The 13,002-nt window shown below is 44.8% G+C and overlaps 1 protein-coding gene across 1 annotated transcript in view; it reads right to left on the bottom strand.

The window, feature by feature from the left end:
- Dpp6 (dipeptidyl peptidase like 6) overlaps positions 1 to 13,002 on the bottom strand; it is a 434,651-nt gene that overhangs the window by 132,154 nt on the left and 289,495 nt on the right. Inside the window, exons 7-8 of the mRNA XM_050119955.1 lie at positions 5,045 to 5,057; positions 4,744 to 4,821 (exon numbers count right to left, since the gene is read on the bottom strand). Coding sequence (XP_049975912.1) covers positions 4,744 to 4,821; positions 5,045 to 5,057 — 91 coding nt within the window. The remainder of the gene's footprint in view (positions 1 to 4,743; positions 4,822 to 5,044; positions 5,058 to 13,002) is intronic.

Here is a 13,002-nt window from a genome sequence, read left to right as displayed (position 1 = left end):
CCATGGCCATGACTGTGGTCATGAGGATGCAGCAAGCCAGGTAGCTCAGCAAGTAGTTTGGCATGTAGAATCCCTATGGCTTGATGCTGTTCTAGACACAGGTAAGGAAATAATACTCACTGAGGAGTCTAGGAGAGCACAGGGGTCTGCCCCATAAATCAGCAGAGGCAAGCAATCCAGGTGTGGAAATCACAAGGACACTTCAGACACATCAAGTGCGGCCCTTGGGTGGATACAGAAAATGGTTTCCATCTGGTTGTGTTCATGAGGAGCTATTCCTGTGATTGGTAGCTCTTCAGCATCAGCCAAAGCTGGGATATGTGTGAAGGTGGCTTTGGTATCTATAGCTATTCACCAGTCCCTTTGTGTCGTTAGCCAGCATTGTCACCCACATCTGAGACTGCACTGTCCCAGGCAGCACCGGACAGTCTTTCATCCCACTCGGGGACAGCATTCCAGGCTTGGCCTCATGGTTTTCACATAGTATGTCTAGTTCTTTACCCCTGGAGCTTGTCACTGTTTTAACGACTGGTTTCATGTGCCATCAGGAAAGTAGTGACAACAAAGTTTCCTGGAAAGATCAACATTCTCCCATGGATAGACATTTTCCTTAGTATGATTCAGGACCAAGGTATCTAGAGATGTACAATGCCCTGCTAGAGTGCTGGGAGGCATGGAAAACTTACACAGGAAGTGCTTCCAGGAGACTTCCTAGACCCTGAGCTCCTCATGCAGGAAGACACTCACTTGGCCTGCATTGAGAGTAGCTATGTTGCTGGACTTCTCATTCAGTCACAATTGCTGAACCAGTGAGTTTATCTACCAGCAAAAGGACTGTGACATGTACCTGGGGCATGGCTCTGTAGACATATGCTAAGCTTTATTGATAGGTAGGGCTAGCCATTTCCTGTAAACTCCATTGTTTCTCTCCTCTGTGGCTTGGAGTGGGAGGCTGTCTGCATACTGCCATCCTCTTCCCTGGGCACTGGAAAGGTCTGTAGTCCAGGTACATGTGTTCCAAGGATTCTGTTCTTGTAATAATAGTGATGGGAACTTCGTGCTGGACTCCTGATTTCCTGAATGGTTCAGGTTCTCAGCCTTAGAGAGAGTCCAGGCTGCCTACTCCCCCCACCCCCCCGGGTCCAAGAGCTGCAATGATTGCCCCTGGGTCTAAGGGCTCAAATGATACAGCTCTGGGGAGTGGGTGGAGCTGAACATGTCTTTTCTGACTATACAGCGTGGACTGTTTGTAGTGATATAAGATGAGCAGCCAGGACTCTAGCCAGAGAGGGCTGCAGGGGAGAGACAGCAGGATGGATAGGGGTGAAGAAGAGACAGTCCCCAGCATGACCAGAAGGGAACGAAGAAACTCTCCAGAATACCATGAGTTCTTGCATTCAGCTATGCTCGGCACTAAATATCATTGCTCACCACATATGTGAGGACATGCCCTTCTTCATTGGTTCCAGTTCCAGGCAGGCTCCTATCTTTTATAGTTGAAACACCTAACAAACATGTGAGTCCTGATCAACTGCCAGGCCTCTATCTCCACCCATCCCCTGTCTGCTCCCCGACTCTACTCATGCCAGGGAGCACAGAGGACATAGATCTGCATCCTGGAGGCAGTCCTCATCTGATTCAGGCAATCTGCCCTGAGCTTGAAGGCAGAGATCTGTGTGGTTGTGGCAGACAGTGTGTGCTGACTCACAGGCTAAGTTCAGCTATTGATACTGTGATTTGCCAAGATGGAGCTCCTGTGTTTGCCACAGAACTTGAGTTTTTATTGTTTTGGCTACTGAGGGAGACTCTGCTACCACGTGGTGATCCATAAGCCTTTCACAGTGAGTGGCTGCAGAGCTGAAGACAAATCTACCTAGGCAGCAATAGAAAAGTGAATGTCTTGCAGGTAAAGCCATGGAGTGTGCTAAATTACAGACCACAGCAGCAGTTCCTGCACATCCTGCCACCTCAGTGCCACTAGATGGTACTTTAGCCTACATACTGATCACAAGGATCCAGCAAGAAGGATGGGGAAGTCCAGGCTATGGGCAACACTCAAAGCCAGAGCATGGGAGAAGGCCAAGCTATGACTGCCTCTTTGACGCTGGTGTATAGACAGTCTCAAGGGGATCAAAGACGATGGCCTCATAAGGGAAACACTAGCACACCGTTGACAGAGCCCACTCTGTGTGGCAAGACAAAGCAAACAGCAAGGTGTTGATGGGACAGCGAGAGCTTTGTAGGGACATCATAGCTGAGCCTTGAAAAGGCTCTCATTTGAATATGCTGGGGACAGCACTTGCCTGCTCTGGGGAAACCATGCACTTCTCCTTCATAGGGTGGAAATCCTTTGGTATCTGTGCAAATGATCTCACTGACAGTTCACCCAGAGAAGCTGAACACATTCCACACACGCCATCCAAGGAGCCTGGGGAAACTCAAGAAAGTCTCAAGGGACAGCAGTACCCAGAAGCTCATCTTTCTTAGGCCTTTATACTCCAGAGAACTGGATCTGGAGTCAGGTCTCGCCATCTGGCTGTCAGGTAGTCACCTGCTCAGAGGAGACCTGTCTACATTCTCCATCCAAATGGCCAGACATTGGACCCTCTTCAGCCTTCTCCCCATGAACACGGAGGTCTCTGAGACAGTGGAGCCTTGCCGTGTACGTCTGAACCCTCCTGCAACAGAGCTTCTGCAGTCCTGCTGCTATTTGCTGTATTACGGAAGCACACACCAGTGAGCCCCAAGTAACAACTACCACTTCTGCACACCTTTTCTGTGCAGGGAGGAATTTTGAGACTAATGTATTTTACACTCCCCTGGCATTTAGTGTTGTCCAGACAAGACTCTGAGAGTTTTAGCATTTTCATGAACATAATCCTATCATGTCATATCACCATGAGTTGCCCCTCCCACTGTAAGGTCCACAGTATAGCTTAGCAAGGGTGCATCTGAAAAGGTGAGGAGCTAGGATTTGCACTTGAGCTGAGTCAACAGCTCAAGCTCTGTGCTCCCCTTGTCCCAAAGATATGGCAGGGCCAAAGCCATCCTCACTTTGAAGAAGACAAATTTGGCTCAGCAACATTGAGCTGTGGCCCACTGTCACACTGAGAGTAAACAGACCAATCAGAAAAGCATTGTGTGCTAATCAGGATCAGTGGTTCTTGAAGGGCACAAGACAGGAATGATCATTCTTAGGACCTGCCCACATCCACTGGGTCAAATGCTGGCAGGAACCTAGCCCAATGGGGGTGTGAGCCCTTTTGATACAGAGCACAGTGATCGTGAGACCTCCACACCAGTCCTTGCTGCCTCTCTCAGTTGGAAATCTATAATATACAGTGATGGCTCTAGGCACAGACCAGTTCTGAGGGAATGGGCTTGTGACCAGACAAGATATCACGACCCCAGAATTTCATGAGCTCGGAGAGAACGAATGGATTTATCAACTGCTGGAAAACAATCTGAGACATGCTCACACCACACAAGTATTTCTGTATTGCAACTAAATTCAAGCCTCATTGCCTGCCAAGAGCCATTCCCTGACTCCAAAGAAGTGAATGAATTTTCAGCATCATCCTAAGATTATAGAAAAATCAATTTTTCTTGGAGCATTTTGGGGATATTTTGGTATACTCTCCAAATATGAATACTCGCTGAATTTTAGCGAAATGGAAATGCTACAAGGGATATGTCACTCAAGTGTTCCTGGTTGAATAGGCTGGATTGTACTGGCATGCTATGCACACTGGTGACATCAGGTGTGTGACAGAGAATAGTAACATTAGGTGTGTAGGGCGAAATGGTTGCTGGAGATGGGAATTGGAACGGTGACGCTAGGCTTATGGGGTGGAATGGCACACTGGGTGTGCGGGGTGGACTGGCACACTGGGTGTGTGGGGTAGCAGTGGGTGTGTGGGGTTGAGTGGTGACACTGGGTGTGCGGGGTTGAATGGTGACATTAGACAAGTGAGTCTGAACGTTGACACCAACATGTGGATTGGTGACACTTGACATGTGAGCGGGACAGTTACTGGTTTGAATGTGTGTTGTGGCCTCCCCTGTATATCACAGGAAAACTCATCATCCATTGCATTCCTCTCCCTCTGAGTTCCCCAGTACCTGACACGCACTCTATTCAGTGTGTAGAGATGAGCACCAATACTCCGGTCTATCTGCAGGGACTCCTCCCAGTCACAGACATTCAGACATCCGTGTACTTCCCGTTCCTTCTAGCTCTGCCTCTCCTGAGGGTGGTCCTGCCTATCACCACCTCCACAGGGAGGAGTCTAGGGATGACCATCCATCCACAATGTCTCCATCTCAGATACAAATGTCAGAAGAGTTTGGAGCTACATGCTGGGAAGAGGTTGACCTAGTTGCTGTGTCAAAATGCCCTGACACAAGCCACTTGGGGGAGAAATTTCAAATCACACAGTTCCAGGTTACAGCCCAGCACTCTGGGGAAGTCAAGGCAGGGACTTGCAGCACCTAGTCACATCCCACCCCCAGTCAGGAGCAGAGGGCAATGACTAAATGCACGCATGCCCATGCTCAGCTCCTCCTTCCTTTTCATTCAGTATAGATTGGGGGTATTTCCCCAGGGTAGGTCACCTTAGTTAACACAGTGCAGGGTAGGTCACCTCAGTCAGCCTAATCAAGAAAGGCCCTCTCAGGTGCTTTCTTGGAAGAGTCTCCCCTCCCAGGTGATCCTACATTGTGTCAAGTTGACAGAGCCATCACTTGGCTAGGTGTGAGGTACCCAAAGGTGCTGGGCACGGCCTCCTCCATCTGTGATCTGACTCGTTTCTTTGTTAGCCCCTGAAAGAAGAATGGGCCTGAGACTAAATCAGACAACTCATAAGACATCAATAGGATTAATTTATAGAAACTAACCAATTTTCTATTAAACACATGCACATTTAATTAACCATGGACTATAACTAAATGTAGCTGATTTAAGTCGGGGTGGAATTGAATTATATTGGCGAAGGCTTTCTAAAATCATGAAATTAGCATAATCTCTCTACAAATGCATGCTCACCTGATCTGTGAGGCTGCAATCAGAATGGGTGATGAGACGTTCAGAACACAATTTGCAAGTATGAATCAAGAGATTTTAAAAATTGTTGATATTTTTTGACTAGATAATTCCACTTCAGGAGCATTTTGGGTGCAGAGGTGTTCTACGGCGTGACTGATAATATGGGACACTATAAATAGGCTAGCTGTCAACAGGAAAACAGCTGGCTAAATTTTCATAAATCTATTCCCTGAAACATTATGTAACTATTAAAATTCTGTCTACAACAGGCTTTTAATTGTCTAGAGAGCTGATCTTGTCATAGTGGGCAAAATAGTTGGGTTATCAAATTAATTATAACTTCAGAAAGTACATGCCGTTCAGAAAATGGGCGAGAGAAACAGAACAAAAATATTAATAGTAATTATGTATTGTGGGCTTGTCAATTTTAGTAAATAAAGGTCTTTTCCTATTATATATATGTATATATATATAAAATATCTCACATATGAGATATATTTTACTTTCTCTGCTCCATAGTATTTTTACAAGGGGAAAAGAGACATATGATAAAATTTTATTAGGCACCTGTGATGACCCTGGAACTGGAGGAGAGGACATTCTGTGGCATGTCTATGTGATGACAATGGCCTCCAGACACATTTTCTGCATTCTGTGGGTGCTGACAGAGCCACAGAATATTATTCTAGAAGGGTGGCTCTAACCTGGGCATAGCAGAGCCTTTCTAGAAACAGGAGACATTTCTACTCTAACAGTCCCTTTCTCTCCACACCTGCTGCCCTTTCCCTATTGCCCAATAATATCCAGGCCAATGGAGTTGCTATCCGGCTGTATTCCAGAGCGCTATAGAGACTCAGCAAAACTTCAAGGCCTGGGGTCTAGTGGTACAGAATATTTGTTTACACAGTGAAGAACAGTCTCTGCCTAAGGGGCCTTCTGATTGGTTTAATGAAGAGCTATAATGGCAAAAGCTAGACAGGAGAGATAGGCGGGATGTCCAGAGAAGGAGAGGAATAGAGAGGGAAAAGGAATCTAGGCTTAGAGGAGACACCAGGGAGGTGCTGAAGAGGTGGGACATACAATGCAGAGCAGAGGTAACGGAGCCATGTGGCAGAATGTAGATTAATAGAAACAGGTTAAATTATAAGAGTTAGTTGGGGAAAAGCCTAAGCTAAAGCCAAACTTTCAAAATTATCAGTAAGTCTCTATGTTATTATTTGGGAGCAGATGGATGACAGAAAAGCTTACTATGGCCTGATCATAGATTACGTCTTAGTAAATCTCACAGCAAGGTGGATTTGGACCAGGTCCAGTGTCAGCTCCAGCACCAACTTGACAAGGAACCTTGCATGACCTATAGTCTCAGGCTGACCTTATCTGCAATGGTCTGCTTTGTCAGTTTAACATGCTGTGGGATCACTGTAGAAGAGTCTCAAGGAGGAACTGTCTAGATTGTGTTGGCCTGTGGCATGTCTGTGAGGGATTTCTTAATTGGGGTAACCGGTGATAAGACCCACCCTGTGTAGGTGGCACAGTTTTATGAGCTGGGCCCTGGACTGGAGAAAAGTGGAGGAACTGATAGTGGCTCCTATACCTGGGGCAACAGACAGCTGTCTGATTGGACTTAAGGCCTGCTCCATAGGACAGAATTCATGTGTGGTGCTGAAATCAGTCAACCATTTGTTGCTGGTGAGGTCATGACCCTAGAGGGCTACTATTGCCACCTTCTTAAACCAGAGTAATTCCCAACCACATTCTCAAACCTGTCCTTATACCCACTGCTCATCAAAGAAGCTTTTTTTTTTTCAGCCGACAAAGACCATTACAGAAATCTGCAAATGGCCAAAATGTTGAGAAGAACCCTGACCGTGGAGTGCCCATCCGCAGTAGATATTCTTACATCATGACCTCTACAACTAAGGCTCAGGGGACACTTGGGGAGAGGGGTAGAAAGATTTTAAGAGCCTGGGGACCAGGATATCAGCCCTGAGATAGCACCTTCTATACATATCAGGGAGCTTCATCTTGAAGTCTTAACAACATGGTCACCTAAACAAGACCTGCACAATGACAACCAGCTGACATTCTAATGTGGATGGGGTTCAATGTGGACCTTGGGAGGTCCTATCGTAGATGAGGAGCTATGGGCAATGATTGCTAGAGTGGGAGAATCAGTTTTCCCTAGGAATGAGCTCCCAATAGGGTTCTTCAATCCCAAGTGGTAAACCCTAAACATGTATACATATGATCAACTCAGTAGGTTGTGTATATATATATGTATATGTATATATGTACATACATGTATATATGTATGTATAATAATTAAAGTAGAAGTTATAAATATGGGAGAAGATGGAGGGAGTGGAAATAATTTACCATACCCACCTATGAAATTCCAAATAAAATAAAGTAAAAAAGTAAAATATTCAGAGACTGTGAGCTGAGTGCAGACAAATCCTCTTGCTGTCTCCCGATGGTGAACCAGTCCATTCAGCCTCCTGCTTCTGTGGCTGCCCTACTCTGAGGGACTGGCACTTGGAACTGTCCCCTAAAACAAACCCTTCCCCCCCGCAAGGTGCTTTGTCAATGTGTTTTTGTCACAGCCACTAGAAAGGAAACTCAGACATTATCCATAAATGACCTTGTGTGACTGACATGGAGTCCCTGAGAAACCCATGTTTGCATCATGTGTTCCCTACCTCCTTCATGTCTGCAAAGATGGCATCATAGCTCTGTAGGGGCATCAGTCATTCAAACTCGCACGACAGAAGCAGGATCTGGGAACTTTGTGGGACCTTGGTGCTCTCTTCATGTCAGAGGGAGGGGACCTGCTCCCCCTGTGAGAGAGCTGGGGCCTGTCTTAGATTCCTCCTTGGTTGAAACCCAAGTCTCACAGTGCAGCTGGGGACTCGCCCCTGCAGCCAATCTGTGAACTAGCTTTAGGGAGGCTCAGGGCAAGCAGCTGACTGTGAGGCCCTGGCCACTCACACCACAGCACTGACCACCTTAACATGCATTAAAGGGGCAGTAACCACATCAGCTACATCCTCAGAGCACCCCATTAGGCTCTCCCTAAGAGAAAACAAGGTAGGAGAAGCTCGGTGGTTGGCACCCTGAGGCAGAGTCAGCAGGTGGCAGAGCTAGGTCTGTAAGGTACTAGTTTCAGGTCTGTGCCCAGTGGCCTCAGTGCTGGACTGTTCCTTCCTCCACCTTAACAGTCTACTTCAGCTATGGTGGTGGAGAAATTTCTCCATCCAAGACTTCAGAAGTCTTGGTAACTTGGAAACCTTATCATTTATGTCCCAGCAGGGTTCCTAGAACCACCATATAAGTCTAGCCAGCCCTGGGAATGTGTTGGATTTTTTTTCACTTGTTCATCTCTCTTCCTGCTTAGTTCAAACCCTCAAAACGTCCTGTGGATCCTTAGGTCACCAGATCTAAGATCTTGGGGGAGGCCCTTCAGTGTCCACATTGTCCAGTCTTCCCTCTAACAAATGACAAACTACAGCAAAAAAGAAAAAAAAAAGAAAATGAGACAATAACCTACCATAATCCCATTCTCAACTGCATGACTCCCCTATGATGGAAGCCAACGTCCCCCTAGCCTGAGAGTAATAAAATATCTGAGAAGAATTCAGACTCTTACTTTTAGAAAGATTCTATGGGCTAGAACTAGGGACTCCCATGGACATTTAATGGCAGTAGTTAGGTCTGCCTCTCTCTCGCACCCTGCCTCTGACTTCCTGGGGCAGATCATGACTTTTCCAGAAGGCTCAAATTTGTTTAAAGATGTGGCTGTACCTCCCACAGAATGAGGGGCCTGTTGGGACTCAGTGCTCATCTGGTCAGGAGAGCCCCCAGCCTGTGAGGGCAGCTGCCAGGGCCTCCCCCCCCCATTTACAGGGCGAAGTGAGGACATTTCCAAGCTCAGAGGGAGCACGTGATGGAAGATTTTAATATTCGGCTGACTTTGAGCTGCAAGGCTGGTAATTAGCACTTCTGGAAAATCAGTGCACTCCAGAATTTAAGCAAAACAAAAATGTTAATTAATAAAGCGAAATCTCTAAATCCTTATAATATCAGGAGATATCCAAACTGCATACACTTAGCGTCAGAAAACCTGACTGGAGGGAATGTGTGGAGTCACCGGGACAAGGGCCTTTCTTCTTGGTCTCTTGAGCACCTGCTTTCCTGATTAGAAAAGTAGCATGCTCACAGTCAGCCAGTCACCAGTCAGAGCAAATATAAGTGTTAGTATATTAGAATAATAGTTTTTTTTTTAAATAAAAGTATCATGGGGGCTGTGGATATGGCTCAATAGATAAAGTGCTTGTCACACAAGCATGAGGATCCACGTTTGATCCTCAGCAGACATGTCAAAAGCTGGGCATGGTAACACATGCTTGTGATCCTAGCCCTGGGAAGGGAGAGACAAGTAGACCCAGGAATCCCACTGTCTAGCTTGTTTTGCCAAATAGGAGGACTCTAGGGGTCAGTGAGAGACTCTATCTCTAGAATTAAGGTAGAAGGTGATAGAAGAATACACTTGATGTTGATATCTGGTCTCCACACACATGCTTCTGTACCAGCACATACATGCAATCACACACACACTTGAATAGGAACACAAACATACACAAAACACACACACACACAAAATCATAGGGAGAGGTTTTTGATGCCCTGAACTTTAGGTTGACAAAGCAGGCATGTCTTTTTTGAGTCTGCAGCCTTTGAGTTGCATGCATCATAACTGGAAAATCTAACTTCCCAAGAGAAATACCCCCCAACATCTTGTTTCTTGATAGCAAAAGTTTACTGAATTACTTCCCTCAAGACAGTAAAAAGTAGTTCGGTATGTGAGGGTGCAGCCACACGGAATAGAAGTCAATGTGGTTGCCCAACTGCCCTGTGGTAAATGGTATTATTTACTGACTCTCTGTGCTGTACTTCATGTGATTGGCACTGTATTTTCTAATCTTACACATCACTTTGGATCCACCTGATAATCACAGAGAAGAGGCATCTTAATCATCTCCCTTTATGGATGAGAAAATTGAATCAGAAGGCTCAAGGTCAAAAAGGCTAATGGCCTTGCTTCAAGTTCATGTTTCTTCATTTTGTAATTTTCTCATTGCTTGCACAAAAATCATTAGATCTTTGGCACAGCTCAAAAACATTTGATTTCTTCTTCAACACCACTGGACAGGAAAGGGAAACAACATTTGACATGATGAATAATGCTGTTCCCACCTAAAATAACTAATTAACTAGTCTTCTAAGATTCAGTTTTCTCATTTGTAAATAGGGTAAAAAAGACCTGCCAAGGGATGTTGTAGAAGTAAAGAGGTAGTGTCTTAGTTGGGGTTTTTATTGCTGTGAAGAGACACTGTGACCATGATAACGCATAAGAAAATAATTTAATTAGGGTGGTTTGCTTACAGTTTCCGAGATTCAGTCTATCATCATCATGGTGGGAGCACAGCAGCGTGCAGGCACATGTGGTGCTGACTACACCTTGATCAGAAGGCAATGGGAAGTGGACTGAGACACTTAAGTTTCCTGAGCATAGGAGAACTCAAAGCCCACGCCCACAGTGGCACACTTCCCCCCAGTAAGGCCATAGCTACTCCAACAAAGCCATACCTCCTAACATTGCTACTCCCTTTGGGAGCCATTTTCTTTCAAACCACCACATTCCACTTCCTGCCCCCATAAGCTTGTAACCACATCACAATGTAAAATGCATTTGGTCCAACCTCAAATGTCCCCATAGTCTATTGCAGTCTCAACAATGTTTAAAAGCCCAAAGTCTCTTCTGAGCATCATGGCAATCTCTTAACTGTAATCCCCCTGTAAAATCAAAATAAAAAAGTAGATCACATACTTCCAACATATAATGGCACAGGATATACATTACCATTTTAAAACATAGGTAAGGGAACACAGTGAAATACTGAATTAAAACAAGATTAAAAACCAGCTGGGCAAACTCCAATCTCTTCAACTCTGTCTGATGCCAAAGTGCTCTTCAGATCTTCAATTCCATTCAGCTTTGTTGACTGCAATACACTTCTTCCTCTTGGGCTGGTCCCACACTCCCTGTTGGCAGCTTTCCTAGGAATGTATCCCATGACTCTGGTATCTCTAATATCTTGTGTTCTTCAAGGCAATCCAAACTTCACCTTCTTAACTTCACAGGGGCCTCTCTAGTCTTTCATTCATATACATATTCTGATACATATCTAACCTTAGAAGCTTAGGTGTTGAGGCAAATTCTATAATCAGTTTCTTTTATCCTAACCTCTAAAGGCAGAACTATGTGGCCGAAGCTGCCAAGTTCTGCTGGGACTAGAACATGGCCCCCTCATTCAATTATATCTTCATCAGCTTTCTGTTTTTTATTGTTACCTTCACTGCCTATGCTTGGCTGTCCTTGAATTTGCTTTATAGACCACACTGGACTCAAATTCAGAGATCCACCAGCCTCTGCCTTCTGAGTGCTTGGATTAATGGTGTATAACTACCATATGTGGCTCTAAACTTTTCTTTAGAAAAACTTAACCCGGTGAGCTATTGCCCTCAGGTCACCACACCCTTTATTCAATTTCTTAATCCATTTATCTCCTTGAACACAGGATTTAGCTCTAGTTCCTTTTCTCAATATATATACATTTAGTATTTTTATTACTTAGCTTGTTCCTTTTCATTATAAATCTTCATCAGAGTGACATTAATAACCACACAGCAGAGTATATACTAGGCTGCTTCCTTTGTCAATGGAATTAATCACAAACTCTTCACTTTAGCCTCAGGTAGACTTTTTAGACAAGGGCAAAAAGCAACCATATTCTTCACCAATATATTACAAGAACAATCTCCAGGCAATATATTAAATTTTTTCTCCTCTGAAACTTTTTGAGGTAGCTCCCCCACAGTTCATCAAATCACAATCAGCACCACTGTCTTCTGTGCTCCTACTAGTATGGCCCAGTAAGCACCACTTAAAGCATTCAACTGATTTTTTTTTCTGCACTTTAAAAAAATTGATTTTATTGAGCTATATGTTTTTCTTTGCTCCCCCCCCCCTTCTAATCGCTCCCATGATCCTCATGATCCCAATTTACTCAGGAGATCTTGTCTTTTTCTACTTCCATGTAGATTAGATCCATGTATGTCTCTTTTAGGGTCCTCTTTGCTATCTAGGTTTCCTGGGATTGTGGCCTGTAGGCTAGTTTTTCTTTGTTTTATGTCTAAAAGCTACTTATGAATGAGTACATATTATATTTGTCTTTCTGGGTCTGGGTTACCTCACTCAATATGTTTTCTAGTTCCATTCATTTACTCAACTAATTTTTCTAATCCACAGTCCCAAGGTCCAGATTCCTTCAAAAACAAAAATAAACCAACCATGGTCAGGCCTATCACAGCAATAACCCGCTCCCTGGTACCAACTTCTGTCTTAGTTAGGTTTTACATGGTTGTGAAGAGACACCATGAGCACAGCAACTCTTATAAAGGACAATATATAATTGAGGTGGTGGCTTTCAGTTCAGAGGTTCAGTCCATTATCAGGCAGGGAGCATGGCAGCATGTAGGCAGACATGGTACTGGAGAAGTAGCTGAGAGTCCTACATCTTGCAGGCAACAGGAAGTTGACTATGAGACTTAGTAAAGCTTAAGCAAGACACCACAAAGCATGCCCCCACAGTGACACACTTTTTTCAACAAGGCCACACCTTCCAACAGTGGCACTGAAAATAAACGAGTAAGCATAACTCTGGGTGTTCCTCAAACCAAGTAGCAATAACCTAGGAATCTGAGGACTTATGCCATTTTAAGGGACTTGCAGGCTTGTAGGAAATCACAGAGACTGAAGCAGCAATCATGGAACCTGCTTGAGTCTGTGCTAGGTCACACACACACACACACACACACACACACACACACACACACAC

Source organism: Alexandromys fortis, unplaced genomic scaffold, assembly GCF_014885135.2.
Source record: "Alexandromys fortis isolate MF-2015 unplaced genomic scaffold, M_Fortis_MF-2015_v1.1 scaffold_177, whole genome shotgun sequence".
Taxonomy (NCBI): Eukaryota; Metazoa; Chordata; class Mammalia; order Rodentia; family Cricetidae; genus Alexandromys; species Alexandromys fortis.
This window is presented reverse-complemented; position numbering and strand designations above follow the sequence as displayed.